This window comes from Diceros bicornis, chromosome 22, assembly GCF_020826845.1.
Source record: "Diceros bicornis minor isolate mBicDic1 chromosome 22, mDicBic1.mat.cur, whole genome shotgun sequence".
Classification (NCBI taxonomy): Eukaryota; Metazoa; Chordata; class Mammalia; order Perissodactyla; family Rhinocerotidae; genus Diceros; species Diceros bicornis.
In genome coordinates, this window is record NC_080761.1 from 59,270,755 (window position 1) to 59,293,232 (window position 22,478).

Below are 22,478 nucleotides of genomic sequence, written 5' to 3' on the forward strand. Positions count from 1 at the left end.
AATAGCCCAAACAAATTTGTAAAGAAGAACAAAACTGAAGGACTCACAGTTCCTCATTTCAAAACTTAACTACAAAGCGACATTAACCTAAAGTATGGTACTCGCATAGGACCGACATACAGACCCATGAGACAGAATGGTGAGCCCAGAAATAAACCTTTATGTATACGGTCAAATTATTTTCAACAAAAGTGCCAAGACCACTCAATAAGGAAAGGACAGTCTCTTCAACAAATGGTGCTGGGAAAACCAGATATCCACATGCAAAAGAATGAAGCTGGACCTTTAGCTTACAATGTATACAAAAATTAACTCAAACTGGTCAAACACCTAAACTTAAGAGCTAAATTAAAAAACTCTTAGAAAGAAAAAGAGAAAAATCTTTATGACATTGAATTTGGCGACAGTTTCCTGGATATGACATCAAAAGCACAGGCAACAAAAGAAAAACCAGATAAATTGGACTTCAAAATTAAAAACTCTTATGCATCAAAGAACACTATCAAGAGAATGAAGACAATCCAGAGAAGGGGAGAAAATATTTGCTGATCATATATTTGATAAGAGATTATTATCTAGAATATGTAAAGAACTCCTACAACTCAACAACAACAAAAAAACAAATAACCCAATTCAAACACAGGAAAAGGACTTGAACAGACATTTCTCCAAAGAAGATATATAAATGGCCATTAAGCACATTAAAGATGCTCAACATCACTAATCATTATGGAAATATAAATCAAAACCACAATGAGATACCACCTCACACCCATTAGGTTGGCTATTACCAAGAAATAAATAAAAAAACCCAAAAAACCCCCAGAAAATAACAAATGTTGACAAGGATATGGAGAAATTGGAAGCTGTGCATTGCTGCTGGGAATGTAACATGGTATAACCCCTGTGGAAAAAAATATGAGGTTCTTCAAAAAATTAAACATAGAATTACTATATGATCCAGCAATTCCACTTATAGGTATATACTTAAAAGAACTGAAAGCAGGGACTCAGATATTTGTACACCAATGTTCATAGAAGCATTATTCGCAACAGCCGAAAGGTGGAAAAAACCCAAGTGTCCATCAATAAATGAATGGATAAACAAAATGTGGTATATACACAAAATTGAATGGTATTCAGCCTTAAGAAGGAAGGAAATTCTGACACATGCTACAACATGGACGAACCTTGAAGATATTATGCTAAGTGAAATAAGCCAGGCAAAACAGATTAATATTGTATGATTCCACTTAAATGAGGTACTTAGAATAGTCAAATTCACAGGAACAAAAAACAGAATGGTGGTTCCCAGGAGCTGGGAGGAGGAGGGAATGGCAAGTTAGTGCTTAATGGGTACAGAGGTTCAGTTTGAGATGATGAAAAAGTTCTGGAGACAGATATTGGTGATGGTTGCAATATGCAAAATGTGACTGTTTCTTTCCATTCTAGTAAACTTATCACAGTGAAGACCAGCTCAGAGAAGCACTCTATCCTCTATAGGAAAAATACACCAATTAGACTTCCACACCTGCCTTGAAAGCACCAAGAGGCAAATCAGCTTTGGAAATGGGGACTGGTGCTCACATTTCCCACAACTCATTCAAATGTATCAGTCAATGGCCATACTAGGTGATTCGTTACCATAACTGCTAGCATACTGCTCAGTCAGCAGTGTATTTTACCAATTGTGAAGCAGAGCTATCTAATTATTCTGGCGCAAGAGCAACTGCAAGTAAACAACATAATCACGAGAACTCCTCAAGAGGCCACAGAACAGGTACAGGTACAGGACCCGCATGTTCCATTCTAAAGAAAATTCTACGCCTGACAGATTTTATCAGCTCAACCAAACAGAATGCAAATACTGATGATGATGATAAAGAATCCAAAATAAAGGTGAGTTAGTATCAGTCATAAAAACAATAGTCATGACCAGGTTAGGCTTTTGAGGGAACCTGAACCTTCAGACATTATTTATGTTGACTCTTTTCAGAACTGGTTTTTGTGTGGATCGCTGCTGTCAATAATTTGATGCTATCCAACTAAGTAGGACCTGGGGGATTACAATTCAGCCAAACATAATTCTAGTTACACCAGAAAACAAACAAAAGGAACAAAAAGAAGTCTTTGCATGTACCTGTACCAGACTTGAGAAGCATTACTTTACAAGAATCAGGCTTCAGTATTTAAACTTGAAACATACAATAATTAAAAAGCTCAAAATATAGAGTTTGGCTCAGGAAGTAAAGATTATACTGCTATGCGATAATCCTGCTATGATTATATTCTTTATTAGCATTTCTCATTTTACTTCAAGTACCCTGCACAGATTAATTTTTTCAAAATGTGTATTTTACAATAAGTATGTAACTATACCTCTTTCAAGATATTCCATAATATGAATGATTCACTGATTCGTATAGAAGCATTCCTCTTTCATTATTCCAAATAACTGCAAATTCCAGAAGCCAATGAAAATATTTTCTATTGTTTGAAAACTTTAAGGAAAGAATGTTATGCTAAATCCCCAAATTAATATCAGCTTCACTTTTCATATATATTTAAATTTTAAAACTTTAGACTCTACCTTGAAATGTTGAAACGTACGCTTACGATATTCACACCACTCCACAAAAAAGTGTAGGCTTCGGAAAAACATGAACAGATCTCTTTTTTCTTCTGCTCTGTAGGAATAAGATTCTATAATTAATAAATATAATTAAATGAGAGCCCCAACCTGACTTTCTTATTACTGCTTTTTATATATCCTACACTAAAGCTAAAAAAAGTACTTGATATATTTCCATACAGTTGTATGTTGCTTAATGATGGGGGTATGTTCTGAGAAATGTGTCATTAGGCAATTTTGTCATTGCGCAACCATCATAGAGTGTACTTACACAAACCTAGATGGTATAGCCTATTACACATCTAAGCTATATGGTACTAGTCTTGTGGGACTACCATCGTATACACAGTCTGATATTGACTGAAACGTCTTTATCCGACACGTGACTGTACACTGAACTCGGCACTTTTGCGTGCGTGCCCCTGTGATTGCTAGTGCTACTTTCTCAGCCTGGAATGCCTTCTTCCCCATCTTCTTCTTCTTTTTTTTTTTTGTGAGATCAGCCCTGTGCTAACAACTGCCAATCCTCCTCTTTTTTTGCTGAGGAAGACTGGCCCTGGGCTCACATCCGTGCCCATCTTCCTCCACTTTATACAGGACGCCACCACAGCATGGCTTGCCAAGCACTGCGTCGGTGCGCGCCCAGGATCCAAAACGGCCAACCCCGGGCCGCTGCAGTGCAGCACGCGCACTTAACCGCTTGTGCTACCGGGCCGGCCCCATTCCCCATCTTCAAATGTTTAAATCCTACCCATCTTTCAAGGTACCACTCAATTGCCATATTCTTCTCAAAATCTTATTTGATGACTGTGGTAATAAAGAATATATCTGGTCTTTGTCCCCAATTCCTAGCATAGAGCTTCAAAAACCCTTGGAATTCCTGAGTGACAAGAATGTCTGCTACACTGATGAGATGACTTTGGTGGCCTCTAGATAGCCTCAGGATGGGGACTGGTCACCAGAAAGACCAATCACATGATGAAAGGGTTGGAACTCTGGGCCAGCCAGACCTCCAGGGAGGACAGGGGGTTTGGAGGCTGAGTTTAACCATATGGCCAATCACTTAATCAATGATGCCTATGTAATGAAACCCCAATAAAAACTCTGGACAACAAAGCTCAGTGGTGCTTCCTGGTTGGGGAATGCGCTGATGTGCTGGGAGGCTGATGTGCCTGATCCACAAGGAGAGGCACAGAAGCTCTACGATTCCCCTCCCCACCACCAGCCTGCCTAAGACTTTGGCCAATGTATTGTTTCCACTGGCTGTTTCTGAGGTTGCAGCTTTTATAATAAAACTATAATTTTTAGTATAGCACGTTCAATGAGTTCTCTGAGTCCTTCAAGCAAACTATCGAATCTGAGGGGGTTATGGGAACCCCAAAATTTATAGTCAGAAGGTTCAAGTGCAGGTGGCCCCTGAGACTTGTGGCTGGCATCCAAAGCAGGGCAGTCTTGTGGAGGACTTTGCCCTTAACCTGTGGGTCTGTGCTAAATCTAGGTAGTTAGTGCCAGGATTTGAACCAAATTACAGGACACCCAGTTGTTGACAGAGAACTACTATCAGAACAATGACCTCACCACCACACCATATGTCCTATTCCAAAATAGCTAGAAATAATTTCATTCCTATGCCTATGAGCTTCCATAGAAATTTATCTTAATTTTCTTAATACCATACCTATTATTATATTGAAACCCACAAACACGAGCAACTTGTAGGCAAGACACATGTATTCATTTAATCATTCACTCAATAAATGATCGTGGGAGTTGAGTTCCCATTCCAGTCACAAGGGAGTAAGCACATTCCACCCGAACGCTCTCATTAATTACTATTTAGAACCATGGTCATAACATATAAAGTGAATACTGGAAGACTCTGAAATGTGAACAAAAGAAGGAAAAATGGGCAGAGACCTCAGAAATTAAGGGAGAGCCAGGCAATGAGTTCCTTGGGCTTCATTTTTGCCTTCTGTATATCCCAATCTGGATGCTAGAGCAGACTGCAGCAGAGAACTGCCAAAGGGTGGAGTAAAACAAAAAAAAGGCCCAGGGAAAGACTGCTTCCTCGAGCCAGCAGATGTCATGTAAGATGGGAAGGAGGACATCAGTCTTGGTGATGATTTTTTGGATTTGTCACCAAAAGCAAAGGCAACAAAAGCAAAAGCAAACAAGGAATCAAACTGAAAAGCTTCTGCTCAGTAAAGGAAACCAAGTGAAAAGGCACCTATGGAAGGCAGACCATGTCTGATGGGGCTAAAACCCAAAATACACACAGAACTCACACAACTCAGAAGCAAAAGAACAATCCAATTAAAAAATGGGCAGAAGATCTGAGTAGACACTTTTCTAAAGAAGACATACAGATGGCCAACAGTTACATGAAAAGATGCTCAACATCAGTAATCATCAGAAAAATGCAAATCAAAACCACAATGAGATATCAGCTCACACCTGTCAGAATGGCTATTATCAGAAAGACTAGAAATAACAAGTGTTGGTGAGGATGTGGAGAAAAGAGAACCCTTGTGTGCTGTTGGTAGGAATGTAAATTGGTGCAGCCACTACGGAAAACAGTGTGGAGGTTCCTCAAAAAATTCAAGATAGAACTACCATATGATCCAGGAATCCTACTTCTGGGCATTTATCCAAAGAAAACAAAAACATTAACTTGAAAAGATATCTGCACCCCCATGTTCACTGCAGCATTATTTGCAGTAGCCAAGATATGGAAACAACCAAAGTGTCCATTGATGGATGAATGGACAAAGAAAATTTGGTATATATACACAATGGAATGTTACTCAACCATAAAAAAGAAGGAAATCCTGCCACTTGCAACAACATGGATGGATCTTAAGGGCATAATGCTCAGTGAAATAAGTTAGACAGAGAAAGCCAAATATCATATGATCTCACTTATATGTGGAATCCGAAATCAAAACAAAACAAACCCAAACTCACAGACATAGAGAACAGATTGGTGGTTACCAGAGGCAGGGGATGGGGGTGGGCAAATGGGGTAAAGGGAGTCAAAAGGTACCACTTCCACTTATAAAATAAATAAGTCATAAGGATGTAATGTACAGCATGGTGACTATAGTTAGTAATACTGTATTGTATATTTAAAAGTTGCTAACAGAGTGGATGTTAAAAGCTTTCATCAGAAGACAAAAATTTGTAACTATGTGCGATGGATGTTAACTAGACTTATTGTGATGATCATTTCACAATATATACATATATCAAATCATTATGTTGTATGCCTGAAACCAGTATGTTATATAGGTCAATTACATCTCAATAAAAAAAAAATGTTCAAAATCATGCAATTTAACATAATAAGTTTCTTTTGTGGTTCTTACTGGCAGAAGTTTTCAAAAATTAGGCAATAAAATTTTTGATGTAGTAAGAAAAAAAAAGATGAGAAGAGGGAAGCCATGCAGAACAGAACCCTAATGCCAAAGAGGAGCTGTGGCCCTCTTCCTCCCATCAGGCAACTGGCAATGCTGGCAATAAGCAAACATCAACATAAGCAGTGCCCTCACTTCCTGATCAGATGCTGCTGGGGAGACTGTGGGAGGAAGCTTCATCAATGAGCCCTGCCTGACACCAAGCAAATTTGAGGAAAGAAGGGGTGCCATTCCCCCCCTCCACTAAAATGGCTGCTGCAAACACAGTAAGATGCTCTGTCACCTTTCTATACCTTACATTAAGAGATCCTAAGCACAGATTGGGGAGAATCAGAGAGAAGGAACCTGGAGAAAAGGATCCTTCACATCTGCGCATGAAGTCCTGAGATCACATGGACTTCATGCACACAAAAACTGACCAGAAACAACAAAGCAAAAATACTTAGAACTGATATATGCTGTAGAATACCAACCAGAATTCAGATTGGCCTCAGGGCAATGTACAAGAAGGGCCAACAAAATAGGACATTTAAACTAGCCCATAAAAGTGAGCCAGGATGTGTTTCTGAATAAGGATTGACACGGACAACTGCAAAAATGGCAAAGTAGGGACTACTGGGGGCTGTTCCTCCTCAGAAACACCGATAACCATTGCACACCTGTCAGAATCCTGCTTAGTGGAACTGGGGAAGATAGCAAATGTTTATAGTAACCAAGCAAACCCTTAACCAGGAGAAGGGCCACTGAGCAGCAGAGGGAAGCTCTGTAGTGCTTTAACTTATGCGAGCCACATCCCCTACCCAGGCACGATGGTGGTCTTGAAGATGGCATCCCTCTTTCTCAGTGAGGGAACCTCGTCCTGACCACAGCAGAGTGGATCTTGTTCCCAAACGAAGTGCATTTGTTTTGATCTGTCTGTGGGGTCCCTGAGGACTAATGAAAGGGGTCTGACTATTTTTCACCTAACTCAGAACTTTCTTGAAGTGAAGATATCACTATGCAGAGGTTTCTCAAAAACACTGCAAGTCAAATGAACAAGCCACTGATGCCTGGGGCAACAAGTTAAGACAAGCAACAGACATGCTGAAAGCCAAGAGAGGAAAGAGTGCAGAGTAAGAATCTTTAGAGAACGAAGGACTTTGAAAAGAGCCTGTGTATACCAAGGAACTAGAAAGCCACACGAATGTCCAGAGCAGGACGCACACTCAGAAAAGACCTGAGAAGACCATAAGCTTTCACTTCTGGCTTATCTTTAGGCTAAAGGCAGTCAGGGAGTCAAGGCCAAGGCAGAGTTGTGAAAGGCCTTGCAACGAGTTGAAGGAGTGCCCCAACACAGAGCCAAAACGCAAAACCAGGAGATAAAATACTTTTTCTTTTCTTTTTTTCCTTTTTTGTACATCATAATATTCATAATGTCCATATTCAACAACAACAAAAAAACAAAGCATGCAAAGAAAAAATATGGAATAGTCCAGCTAAAGGAAAAAAATTAATAGAAACCATCATCAAGGAAACACAGACAGTGGAATTACTAGACAACGACTTTAAATCAATATGTCCTAAATATGTTCAAAGAACTCCAGGAAACCAAGAGAACAATATGTGCAACAACCAGAGAATATTCATAAAGAGAAATTATAAAAAGAAAACAAATAGAAATGTTAGAACCAAAAGTACAATAACTGAAATGAAAAATTCACTAAAAGCGTTCAACAGCAGAAATGAATATAGGTGAAGTGAAATCATCCAGTCTAAGAAGCAGGAAGAAAAAAGAATGAAGAAAAATAAATGGAGCCTAAGAACCCTGTGGGACACCATCAAGCACATTAACATACACATAATGGGAGCCACAGAAGAGAGTTGAGAAAGGGGCTGAAAGTAAGTATATCTCAAGAAATAATGGCCAAGTCCTCTCCAAAATTGATGAAACATTATACACATCTAAAAAGCTCACAAACTGTGGGAAGAATAAACTTAAAGAGATCCACACCAAGACATATTATACTCCAACTGTCAAACACCGAAGAGATAATCCTCAGAGTGACAAGAGAGAAGTGACTCACCAAATAAGGAATCATCAATGAGACTAACAGCCAATTTATCATTAGAAACTATGGAGGCTGGAAGGTGCTGGGATGACATTTAGTGTGCTAAAGGAAAGAGACAGTCAACCAGAATTCTTTATCTGCTAAGACTATCCTTCAAGAATGAAGGAGAAATCAAGATATTCCCTGATATTAAAAAGCTGAGGGAATTCATTACCAATATACCTGACCTACAAAAAAATGCTAAAGGGAAGCTTTCAGGCTAAAATGAAAGAATACTGAAAAGTAATTCAAAGTCCTATGGAGAAATGAAAAATAGGTAAATAACAAAGACAGTGTTACTGTATTTTTAATTTATAACCCCCTTCTTTCTATATGATTTAAAAGACAAATGCATAAAGCAATAACTTTAAATTTATGTATAAAGATGTAATCTGTGATAACAACATAAAAGAGAAGGGATAGAGGTATATATAAAGGAACAAGAGTTTTTACACACTATTGAAGATAAGTTGATATTAATTCAAACTAGATTGTTTTAGGTTTAAGATATTAATTGTAATCCTCAAGGTAACCACTGCGAAAATAACTACAAAAATACACAGATAAGGAAATAAGAAAGGAATCAAAATGGTACTACAAAAATCAATTAAACATAAAAGAAGGCAGTAATGGAGGAATAAAAAACAGACATGACATACAGAAAAAAAATTGCAAAATGACAGAAGTAAATACTTCCTTATCAATAATTACTTTTAAATGTAAATGGATTAAACTCTCTAACTAAAATGCCAATTGGCCGAATAAATTAAAAAAAATAAGATCCATCTAGATGCTGTCTATAAGAAACTCACTTTAGCACCACATACACAAAGAGATTATAAAATAAAAGGCTTGAAAAAGATATTCTGTTCTAGGAAAAAGATATTCTACTATTTCCATGCAAACAGTAACCAAAAGAGACCTACAGTGGCTATATTATCATCAGACAAAACAGACTTTAAGTCAAAAATTGTTACAAGAGGCCACGAATAACACAATGTATTGATAAAAGGGTCAATTTAACAAGAAGATATAACAATTTTAAACATATAAGCACCTAACAACAGATCACAAAATATATGAAGCATAATTTGACAGAATTAAAGCAAGAAACAAACAGTTCAAAAAAACAGTTGGACACTTCAATACTCTACTTTTAATAATGAATAGGACAACTAGACAGATGATCAGAAAGGAAAGAGGATTTGAACAACACTATAAACCATCAGACCCAACAGACATATACAAAACATGCCAACAACAGCAGAATACATATTGTTCATATAAAACATTCTCAAGACATACTATATGTTAGGTCACAAAACAAGCCTAAATACATTTTTAAAAGACTGAAATAATACAAAGTATACTTGCCAACCATAATGGCAAACAAGTAGAAATCAATAACAGAAGGAAAAACGGTAAAATCCACAAATATGTGGAAATTAGACAACATACTCTTAAACAACCAATGGATCAAAGAACAAATAACAAAGAAAATTAGAAAATAATCTGACACAAATGAAAACGAAAACACAACATACCACAACTTATGTAGACCAAAAGCAGTGCAAAGACAAATTTATAACTGTAAACACCAACATTAAAATAAGAAGAAAAATCTCACATCAATAACCTAACTTTATACCTTAGGGAACTAGAAAAAGAAGAACAAACTAAACCCAAAGCCAGCAAAAGGAAAGAAAAAATAAAGATTAGAATAGATATAAATGAAATAGAGAATAGAAAAATAAACAAAACAAAAAGTTGGTTCCTGGAAAAAATTAACAAAACTGACAATCTTTTTAGTTAAGTGGACTAAGCAAAAAGACAACTCAAATTACCAAAATCAGAAATAAAAGTGGAGACATTACCATTGACCTTACAGAAATAAAAGGGATTATAAGAGAACACTATAAACAATTGTACGTCAACAAATCAGATAACCTGGGTGAAATGTACAAATTCTTAATAATATACAATCTATTAAAACTGACTTAAGAAGAAATAGAAAATCTGAATAAACCTATAAGTAAAGAGACTGAATCAATCATCAAAGTTTCCCAACAAACAAATGTCCAGGACCAGATGGCTTCACTGGTGAATTCTCTCAAACACTTACAGAAGAATTAAGATCAGTCATTCTCAAACTCATCCCCCCGACTCCAAAAAAGGCAGGAACACTTCCTAACTCCTTCTATGAGGCCAGCATTGTCCTGAAACAAAAGCCAGACAAAGACATCCCAAGAAAAGAAAACTATAGGCTGATACCCCCTTTAAATACAAATGCAAAAGCTGCAGCAAAACACTAGCAAACAAATACAAGAACATATTTAAAGGATTATACATCATAACTGAGTGGGATTTATCCCAGGTATGCAAGGGTAACTTAAAAGAGAAAATCAATCAATGTAATACAGAATGTTAATTGAATGAAGGAAAGAAACCACATGATTATCTAAACTGACACAGAAAAATGCTCTTGACAAAATCCAACATTCTTTCATGATAAAAACTCTCAACACATTAAGAATAGAAGGGAACTCTCTCAACATGATAAAGGCCATTTAAGAAAAACACACAGCTAACATCATTCTCAATGGTGAAAGACTGCAAGTTTTCCTCCTAAGAACAGGAACAAGACAAGGATGTCCATTTTCGCCCCTTCTACTCCACATTGTACTGGAATTTCTGATCCGAGAAATTAGGCCAGAAAAAGAAGTAAAAAGCATCCAACTGGAATGGAAGAAGGAAAACTATCTATTCACAGAAACCAACATTTTACATATTTAGAAAATCCTAAAGAATTTACAAAATCTATTAAAGGTAACACACGAATTCAGAAAAGTTGCAGGATATAAGAGCAATGCACAATAATCACTTATATCTCTATATAATAGTGATGAACAATGTGAAAATAAAAGTAATAAAACAACTCCATTTATAATGCCATCTAAAAGAACAAAACACGTAGGAATAAATCTACCCAAAAAAGTCCAAACTTGTACACTGAAAACTACAAAATATTACAAAAAGATATTAAAGAAGACCTTAATTAATGGAAAGACATCTGTGTTCATGGTCAGGAGACTTAATACTGTTAAGATGGCAATACACTCCAAAGTTATCTACAGATTCAATGCAATCCCTATTAAAATGCCAAGGGCCTTTTTTTTTTTTTTTTGCAGAAATGGAAAAGCCAACCCTAAAATTCATATGGAACTGAAAGGGACACTGAATACCCAAAGCAATCTTGAAAAAGGAGAAAAAAACTGGAAGACTCACACCTCCCTATTTCATAAATCACCAGTAATCAAAACAGTGTGGAACCGGCAAAAGCATAAACTTAAAGATCAATGGTATAGAATCCAGAGTCCAGAATTAAATCATAGACCTACAGTCAATTGATTTTTGACAAGGATGCCAAGACAATTCAATGGGGATAAGAACAGTGTGCTTCAAAAAGGGGTGCTGCAAATAAATGAAGTGGCACCCTTACTTCACACCATATGCAAAAATTAATTCAAAATGAATGAAGACCTAAATATAAAAGCTAAAACTATACAACGCTCAGAAGAAAACACAGAGGCAAATATTTGACCTTGGATTTGGCTAAGGTTTCTTAAATATGACAGTAAAATTATGAACATCAAAATACAAAATAGATAATGCAGACTTCATAAAAATTAAAACTTTTGTGCATCAAAGGACATTATCAAGAGAGGAAAGGACAAACTAAACAGTGGTATTTGAAAACATATATCTGATAAGGGTCTAATACCCAGAATATATAAAGAACTCTTAAAACTCAACATAAAAATCACAAAAATGCTACAACTAGCTATCATGAACACTGTTGAAAGAAATGCAAAAATAGAAAGTTCCATAGCAGAATGGAGATGACAGGGGAAAGAATCTGTGAACTTAAAGACCGATCAACAGAAATTACCCAGTATCAACAGAGAAAAAAACAGATTTGGGGGAAAAAAAAAGGAAAAGATCTTCAGGGAGTTGTGAAATAATAAATAACAAAAGGTTTAACCTTCATGCCACCAGCCTCAGAAGGAGAGGGGAAAGGGCTTGGGGCTGAAAAAATATTTGAAGAAATAAGTGCTGAATATTTCCCAAATTTGACTAAAAAAATGTGCCTACAGATTCGCAAAGATGTCTAAGACTAGAAAAATGATGACCACATTTCTGAAAATTAAAGACAAAGAAAATTTCTTGAGAGCAGGCAAAGAGAAGTGGGGAAATAAAGGGACAACAATGTGAATGACTTTATTTCTCATCAGAAACCATGGAGGCCAGAAGCAAGCGGCACAGGATTTTTCACAGGCTGAAAGAAAAGAACTGTCAAAAGAGAATTGTATCTGCAAGAAACAGTCATTCTCACAGGAAGAAAATTAAGATAATTTGTTGCCAGAGACATCATTCACCAAGTTTCCTTTAGCTCTTGAGTTATTTAAAATAGCTGATTTAAAGTCTTTGTCTACGAAGTTCAATGTCTGAGCTTCCTCAGGGACAGTTGCTACTGATTGACTGCTTTTTTTCCCTTGTGTATGAGCCATACTTTCTTGTTTTGTTTGTTTTTTGTTTTGCCTGTCTTGTAACATTGGTTGAAAACTGAACATTAAATATAATGTGGCAATTCTCAAAATCAGATTCCCCCTCTCCCTAGGGTTTGTGGTGTGTTTTTTTGTTCACTTAATCTGAACTGATCTGGAAAGTGTGTACTGTTTTGCACGGCTCCTGAGGTCTCTGCTCAGCTAGCTAATATTTGGACAGAGATTTACCTAAACACCCAGTACCAGTATGTCTCCCAGTCTGCCAGGGGCTCTTTGTGTGTGATGGGATGCACCTCAATACTCAGCAAGGCAGCCGACAACACTACCTTAGCCTTCACTTCCTGCTTTGGCAGAACCTCACGACCAGCCAGTACTGAGAACTTAGGGCCATCTCAGGTCTTTCCTGGGCAAGCACGCAACCCAACACAGCCCCAACATGGGCAGGACCTTCTAGATTCCCAGGAATACGTCAGAGCTTTTCAAAGTCCCTATGGCCGACCCATTCTCCAGCTTTTCCTTTCAACCTTTTTGGTTAACCTATTAATTGCCCCAACTGTTATCAACCACCTCAGGCAGCCATGAAGTTTAAAAATTGCCTCCAAATATATTCAGCAAATGCTCCCAGAGAAAAGGCTTTCACGCTGGACGAGTTCTGAGTCAAGTCAATAAATGCAGCTTTGCAAATGAAATCTTTCAGGGAACCAAAAAACAGGTCAGATAAATGACAATTCACTGGGAACGAGGCTGTGAAGGAGTGTGACCCCATCTGCTCCCTCTGGTGGCTGCCAGGCTTGCTGGTCATCATCGTGATTGCTGGCTTTTGGTTGTCAAGGCCACCACAGGGCTGGTAAAGGAGAGATGAGAACAGGGCATTTAAAAAGCCACAAAGCTCACTCTTACCAAGACTCTGCTAGTTTTCCTGAATAAATGCTCCTTGATTGCTACAAGCCTTTGGTTCATTTCGAGTTCTGAAAAATTTGTTTCTGACAGTCTTTACCAGTTTTCTTGTTGCTTTTATGGAGGAGAGAATCTTCAAAGGTACTTACTTACTCTGCTAGTATCACTGACATCTATGCCTTGGATTTTTAAAGGACTCAGAGAGGGCTCTGTATTAACATGTGTTTTCTGTATTCTGGTGCTTTGACATCTGGAGCCTTGCTGACCCTGGAGACACTGTCCCTCCCAAGGTTAGCCAATTCCTAGAGAGTAAACAACTCATTCCTGAGTGTGCCAACCAGTCCAGAGCTCACACCCCAACCACATCCCTTTATCAGGCTCTCAAACTCTGGCCATTATCTACCTAATCACCCCAGGGCCAGGTACCAGACAACGAGGGACAGGTCCTATGTCCCAGAACCTCCCGAAATTATTCAAACCAGCAAAGCCTAAGCCTGCTCACCCTGCCTCACCCACTCCTTTCATCAGAAACCACAATAAAGGCCCTTGCCCCTTTTCCCTCTCTCCCTCTGCCTCCTGACCTACCCCAGTACTTCTCCCTGTGGCCCCTGTGATATGTTCCTATGAAAAGAGAGTAACAAACTATCTTTTCAACGGCAATCCTCTCCTGATCTACTGGCCTCAAATAATAATAAAACCTATTAAAATAGGCTCCCATGCATTTGTTCTTAACTTTTAAATATGAGCCATGTAGTACATATGAGCACAGACATTTATATCAAATGTAAGTTGTTGGTTCCCGTAGATAGCAAAAAGACTACCCCAGAAGATATAAACAGCAGTGGTGAGGTTTATTTTCTCCATATTTGGTCACTCAGGCAAATGGTCCTGAAATAGTTCATGAACTCATTGAGACTGCTACTTAGAGAGATCTCACCAAAATGGTCTTCATGGCAGCTACAGTTATATTTCTATGAATGTGACTAATTTGGGGCAGCTCTTGAGCATCAAGTAAATGCCCCACTGAAGTCGATTTGATCTTGGTGAGCTTATTAGAACTTGGAATAGTAACTCCAAGAGAACTCTTGTGGAAGTCAGCATAGGGATTAACTGAATTGTGATTGCTGGAAAATGTCCTCAAAATAGCCTCACACATGTGAAAAATGAGCATGTGCATGTAATAATCATTCAGCTTACCTGTACAATGATTAACCTGAGGAGTAATTTCTTACCAACTCCTTTCAGGTTATATAGCCTTTTAAGCTTTTCTGTGCTTTTTTTTTTTTTCCCCAAAAGAACACTGAAGAAAACAGCCGACACATAGAACTCATTCTTGAGGAATTTTTGTAACTAGATCAGTTGAGTCTATTGTAAATAGTGGTGGGCATATATACTTACTGAAGGAGTTGAAGAATCTGTGCCACAAGTAACACCAAACAATAAGCAATCTGTAGACGAAGTAATTCCATGTCGAGTGGGTGAGCCACAGGAATAGTGCTTTGCAGATGCAGTTTTGCTGAGAAGTATTCCCCAAATATTGGCAATCACTCCGTGTTATAAAGGAGAGACCTAAGTTATGGATTTTCTTCTAATAGCTCTATCATTCCAATTCCGATAACTTCCATTATTTCTCAGAAATATTTTTATTTTTTGATTCATAAACATATAAACTTTTGGAATGAGCAGAACCTTGCAAATAATTCTATCCAGTTCCTTCATTTTGCAGATAAAGAAAGAGCTCCACAGAGATTAAATATCTTTCCTAATTCAGTGGCATGAGTCACTAGTTTAAGGAAAAAACCAATGAAATACGTCATATGCAGGTACACTGTGCTTGTTATCACATATTTATAATTTACACTAAGGATAAGATATACATATTGAGAGATCATAATACAAGGCAAAATGTGATACATTTTTCCAGAGTAACTAGAGTTGATAACCAGCTGGGTACAATTAGGCAAGGCTGGCAACCGGACCTACTCACAGTCAACCACTTCAATGAGGCATTCCCCCACATGCTATTTAAAAATGGATACCTCTCCCTCACCCTGTACATTCCCTATCTCCCATCCTACTTTATTTTCCCCATATTACTGACCTTGATCTAATGTATTATTTACTTTACATACCATTTTTGTTTATTCTCTGTTTCCCCTACTAGAAAACAAGTTTATGAGAGCAGGGATGTTTTGTTCAGAGCTACAAATTAAGAGCTACACATTAAGTGCATTCAACAGTGCTTGCCACATAGTATGTACATAGTTATCCCATTATCACTTACCACACATTACTGGTTTTGCTCATTCATTAGTTTGTCAGCTTCATGAAGTCAGAAACTATACATCTTGTTCAACATTATATTCTTAGAGACTAATACAGTACAAAGTATATAATATGCTTTCAACACACATGTATTTATTTGTTTTTAAATTTACATACTGGGGCAGAAGAGGTATGCTTTGAGCCTGGAAAATCTTTTCCTGAATATAAGGAAGTGGTCAAAAATATGATGAGGGAATAACACATGGACCTAGGAGCCAGCTTAAAGGGGTTCCCATTGGTCAAGCCTAAAATAATTTGAGCACCAAAATAAACAAGAAGAGTAAGGAATTATAAATCATTGGAAAAAATAAGGATAAATGAAACTATACCTAAAATAAATAGATATGTACACATATACACAGGGGAGAAGGGAGATCAATTTCTAAGCACCAGGCCTAATGCCTATTGAGAAATGTGGAGAAAGTGCTAGAGTTGAAAAATCATCATTTTGCAACCATCACTGTAAAGAGCGGATCAGATAAGAATCATCAGGGATGCTAAATCTAGGCAGAAGTTTTAATGAATTTTAGTATCTGCATGGTCATAAAGTGTCTCCCCCAGACTGCCTATGAGTTGCCAAGAGAGGGAAAAAAACAGTGATGATACCATGGAGAATCTGGCAACAGTTTGACTAAATGATCAAAATTATCATCACCTATGAGGACAGACATCTAAGAAGGACAAAATGTCACCAAGGCAGTATTTTGCCTGAGAATACATAACAGCAACTGATCATAAGATCAAAGACAAAATAGGGGACATTTTATTGGGGGAAAAAAGGTGGAAGAACTCTATTTTTTAAAGATGGCAAAGTCATAAAAGGCAAAGAAAGGCTCTGGAATTGTTCCAGACTCAAGGAACCTATAAAGACAGGACAACTAAATGCAATACTTGATCTTAGACTGGATCATGTACTGCAGGAGAAAAGCAAATGCAATAAAGGACATTATTCGGGCCGGCCCCATGGCTTAGCAGTTAAGTGCGCCTGCTTCGCTGCTGGCGGCCAGGGTTCTGATCCCGGGCGTGCACCGACGAACCGCTTCTCTGGCCATGCTGAGGCCGCGTCCCACATACAGCAACTAGAAGGATGTGCAACTACAACATACAACTATCTCCTGGGGCTTTGGGGGGAAAAAATAAATAAATAAAATCTTAAAAAAAAAAAAATAGGGGCCGGCTCGGTGGCGCAAGCAGTTAAGCGCGCGCGCTCTGCTGCGGCGGCCCGGGGTTCGCTGGTTCGGATCCCAGGCGCGCACCGACGCACTGCTTGGTAAGCCATGCTGTGGCGGCGTCCCATATAAAGTGGAGGAAGATGGGCACCGATGTTAGCCCAGGGCTGTCTTCCTCAGCAAAAAAAAAAAAAAAGAGGAGGATTGGCGGATGTTAGCTCAGGGCTGATCTCCTCACAAAAAAATAAATAAATAAATAAATAAATAAATAAATAAAGGACATTATTAGACCAACCAACAAAATCTGAATATGGATGGCAAATTAGATAAAAATACTACATCAATGCCAATTTATGAAGTCCATCACTGTACTACGAGTAGTAAGGGAATACCTCTATTCTCAGAAATGCACACCAAAGTATTTAGGAGTGGGCCGGCCCTGTGGCTTAGCGGTTAAGTGCACGCGCTCTGATGCTGGCGGCCTGGGTTCGGATCCCAGGCGCGCACCGACGCACCACTTCTCCAGCCATGCTGAGGCCGAGTCCCACATACAGCAACTAGAAGGGTGTGCAACTATGACGTACAACTATCTACTGGGGCTTTGGGGGGATAAATAAATAAATAAACTTAAAAAAAAAAAAAAGTATTTAGGAGAATAGAGCCATGATATATGCCTTTCTTCTAAAAAGGTTCCATCAGGAAGAACCAGAGAAATGGTAAAAATCTGAGTAAATATAACAAACTATTAGTCTTCTCTTAAGTTCTTTACATTATGTATGATGGTTGAAAGTAAAAAATCATAACATCATCTGATGGGGTTTTCAGGGCATAGATATGAGTGTAATTCACATGAAAACTACAACATGAAGCAGAGACGGAAAAGACCTCTATGGTTATAAGGCTTCCAGACTGTACTTGCAGGGGTAAAGTGTTAAATCTAAGCAGGCCGTTAAAAGTTAGGTTATGTATGTTGCAATCCCTCTAGCAGACAATAAAAAAAAAAAAAATACAAACAGATATGGCCAAGAAGTCAGTACATAAATTAAAATGGAATATTAAAAAATATTTAAATAATCCAAAAGAAAGCAGGAAATGGGAACAGAGGAACAAAAGAACAAAGAGGACACACAGAAAACAAAGAAGAAAATAAAAGAACAGCTGCGTTAACACAGCTACGTAAGCATATATTTTACAGGGAACACTGGAGATTTAGTGTTAATTACAAATTACAAATACTTTTTAACATCTGAGAGAACAAATTACTCTCCAAAGAATACAGGCCTATGAAGAGCAGCAGTTACTTCATTAGATCTTACAGGCCAAAGTGACAGGATATTGTAATCTCCATCAAACAAGGGAGCAAAATATAAGCTCTTAATCATGTGATGAGGGAGTGAGCCAAGAAAAAATCTTAAAAACTACAACGGCCAAAGTTTAACACACACACACTCCAGATACTCAGAGACAGGGAGAGGGAGAAAGAGACTGTCACATAAATTTAAAAGAAAGTACTTTATTTAAAAGCACAATAAGTCACAATTCCTTCACACCCCTTTACATCTCCATAAAGGCAACTGTATTACAGCATATACAGTTTTCCATTATAGAAAGTGTGTGGGTGTGTGCTGGCTCTTATAACTTTAAGAGTGATTGTAATTTATCTATTTTTCCCAAGCAGAGTCCAAACTTCACTAAATGTAAAACAGCTGTTATGGATTTCTTTCACAAAATGTTGGCAGCGACACATTTCAACTTCAACTAGAATAGTCAGAAAAGTAAAATAACTCCAAATGTCTCTTTCTCAAGGATAAAGCAAAACACAGAAAGAAATTTAGAATAAAAATTCTAAACGTTTATTTTAAAAATACATTCCTAGGAATATCAGATCTAATATCAGGTGCATATCAGAAGTTATTCACTAAAATATTATCAGTCACTCTCAAACATTGCTGGTGGGAATGCAAAATGGTATGGTTGCTCTGGAAAAGTTTGGCAGTTTATTATAAATTTAAACATCTCCTTATCATATGACCCAGCAATCCCATTTCTGTTATTTACCCTAGAGAAAACTTACATTCACACAAAAATCTCTAATGAATGTTTATAGCAACTCTATTCATAATCACAAAAAACTGGAAATAACCCAAATGTCCTCCAACAGGTGAATGGATAAACAAGCTAGTGTCTACAATGGAATACTACTCAGAAGTGAAACTATAGATGGATCTCAAAGGCATTATGCCAAGTAAAGAAGCCGGTCTCAAAAGGTTACACACTATGATTTTATTTACTCGACATTTTGTAAAAGGTGACACTCTAGTCATAAAGATCAAGCAGGTTAACCAGGGGGTAAGAGTGGGGGAGGCTGTGACCATAAAGGGCGAGTGTGAGGGATTTTCTGCACTGCTGGAACTGTTTGATTCCCGATGGCGGTGGTGAGTACACAGAAACCATCCAATCTGAGTAACACAGAAGGAAAAGGCTGAAAAAAATCAACAGAGCCTCAAGGACTTGTGGAACAACAACAAAAGTTTTTACATTCATGTCTTCAAAGGCCCAGGAGCAGAGGAGAAAAAGCGCTGAGCAAAAAACATATTTGAAGAAATAATGGCTGAAAACTTGCTCAATTTGGTAAAAAGACATAAACTTACAAATTCAAGAAGCTCATATAACCCCAGAGAGGATACACAAAAAAATCCATGCCTAAAAATATCATAACCAAACTACTGAAAATTAAAGAAAAAGAAAATATCCTGGAACCAGCTAGAGAAAAACAAACACATTTCCTATAGCAGAACAAGGATTCCAAGACAGTGGATTTCTCCACAGAAACCACGGAGGCCAGAGGGAAGTGAAATGACATTTTTAAAGTACTGAAAGAAAAGAAGAGTCAACCCAGAATTCAATATCCAGTGAAAATATCCTTCAGGAGCAAAGGCATAACAATGACATTCTCAGATGAAAGAAAAATAAAAGAATTTGTCCAAGTGAACATACTCAAGAAGAAATGCTAAAGAAAGTTCTTCACATGAAAAGGAAATGATACCAGAGGGAAACCTGGAATATCAGGAATGAAGGAAGAGCAAAAATAGTAAAAATCTGCATAAATGTATCAGACTACTCTTCTCCTAAGTTCCTTCAAATACATAAAAAGGCAGAAAGTAAGAATTATAACATTATCTGATGGGGGTTTCAATGTAGGCAGCAAGTAACACACAAGAAAACTGTAACATGAAGAGATGAGAGCAAAGGGACCTATTTAGTAAAAGCTTCTGTATTCCATTTGAAGTGGCAAAATATTAACTTTAAGTAGACTATGATTCCTAGAGCAACCAGTAATACATATATTATACATAAAATGTATATTTATATATAATTATAACACATATATTTATATAATATGTAAGATATAGCAAAAAATCAAATTAAAATGGAATATTAAAAAATATTCAAATAATACAAAAAAGGCATGAAAGAGAAAACAGAAGAACAAAACAGAGAGAGAACAGAAAATAACTACTAAGTGGGTAGACCTCAATCCAAACACATCAACAATTATATTACATGTAAATGAATCATAGATCTAAAGGTAAAAAGTAAAATTATAAAACTTTCTAGAGGGGCCGGTCCCGTGGCTTAGCAGTTGAGTGTGCATGCTCCGCTACTGGTGGCCTGGGTTCGGATCCCGAGCACGCACCACTTCTCCGGCCATGCTGAGGCCGCGTCCCACATACAGCAACTAGAAGGATGTGCAACTATGACATACAACTATCTACTGGGGCTTTGGGGAAAAAAAAGAGGAGGATTAGCATGGATGTTAGCTCAGGGCTGATCTTCCTCACCAAAAAACTAACTAAATAAATAAATAAAACTTTCTAGAAATTTTGAGGATAATCTTCATGACCTGAGGTTAGGCAAAAAGTTCTCAGACATCATACCAAAAACATGAGCTAAAAATAGATATATAAAAAGATAAACTGTCTTCTTGAAACAAAAAATTTTTGCTCTTTGAAAGATACTGTTAAGAAAATGAAAAGACAAGCTACAGAATGGGAGAAAATATTTGGAAATGACATTTATGACAAAGGACTTGTATGCAGAATATATAAAGAATTCTCAGGGCTGGCCCGGTGGCACAAGCGGTTAGGTGCGCGCACTCTGCTGCGGCAGCCCAGGGTTCGCAGGTTCGGATCCTGGGTGCGCACCGACGTACCGCTTGTTAAGTCATGCTGTGGCGGTGTCCCATATCAAGTAGAGGAAGATGGCCATGGATGTTAGCTCAGGGCCAATCTTCCTCAAGAAAAAAGGGGAGGATTGGCATCAGATGTTAGCTCAGGGCTAGTCCTCCCCACAGAAAAAAAAAAAAAAAAAGAATTCTCAAAACAACAGTAAGAAAACCACCCAATGAAGCAATGAGTAAAAGATCTGAACATAAACTTCACCAAAGAGGATAAACAGATGGCAATCAAGCACATGTAAAGTGCTTGATTAACCATTAGGAAAATGAGATATACTACACTCCTACTAGAATGGCTAAATTCAAAAATTTACAAATACCAAGTGTTGGAGAGTATGTGGAGCAACTGGAACTCTCATATATTGCTGGGTGGGAATGCAAAATGGTACAACACTCTGGAAAACGGCTTGGCAGTTTCTTACACAGTAAAATATACACTTGTCATATGATCCAACAATCCAACTCCCAAGTATTCACCCTAAAGTAGAAGTCAGTAAACTTTCCTTAAAGGGCCAGATAGTAAATACTTCAGGCTTGCAGGCTCTATGGTCTCTGTTACAATTACTTCACTCTGCCATTGTACCATGAAAGCAACTACAGACAATACGTAAAGGAAAGGGCATGACTGTGTTCCAGTAAAGCTTCTCAAAAAAATAAGCAGGTGGTTTGTGAATCAAAGTGTGCACATCCCTGCCTAAGAGAAATGAAAACTTACATTCACACAAAATGTCTACACAAATCTTTATAGCACTTCTATTCATAACAGCAAAAAACTAGAAACAACCCAAATGTCCTTCAAGGGGTAAATGGATAAGCAATCTGTGAAATACCCATACAATAGAATACTACTCAGCAATGAAAAGAAAAAAACCTATTGATAGATGCAACAACATGGATGAATCTCAAAGGCATTATCTTGAGTGAAATAAACCAGTCTTTATAGACTCCAAAGTCTATAAAACTGTGGGATTCCATCTGGAAAAGGCAAAACTCTACTGACAAAGAACAGACCAATGGTGCCAGGACACAGGAGTGGGAGTCAGGGTCATATCTAAAAAGGGCAGCATGAGGGAGTTTTTTTGGTATTATAGAATTGTTCTTTATTTTGATTACAGTGGTAGTTACATGAATTTATATTTGTGTTAAATTGATA

General features: G+C 37.6%; 1 protein-coding gene across 3 annotated transcripts in view; it reads right to left on the bottom strand.

Moving 5' to 3' along the window:
• Window positions 1-22,478, bottom strand: part of CENPP (centromere protein P) — a 212,276-nt gene that overhangs the window by 163,510 nt on the left and 26,288 nt on the right. For all 3 annotated transcript variants that reach the window (XM_058566115.1, XM_058566118.1, XM_058566117.1), the window contains exon 5: window positions 2,591-2,687. In XM_058566115.1, the coding sequence (XP_058422098.1) occupies window positions 2,591-2,687 (97 nt within the window). The remainder of the gene's footprint in view (window positions 1-2,590; window positions 2,688-22,478) is intronic.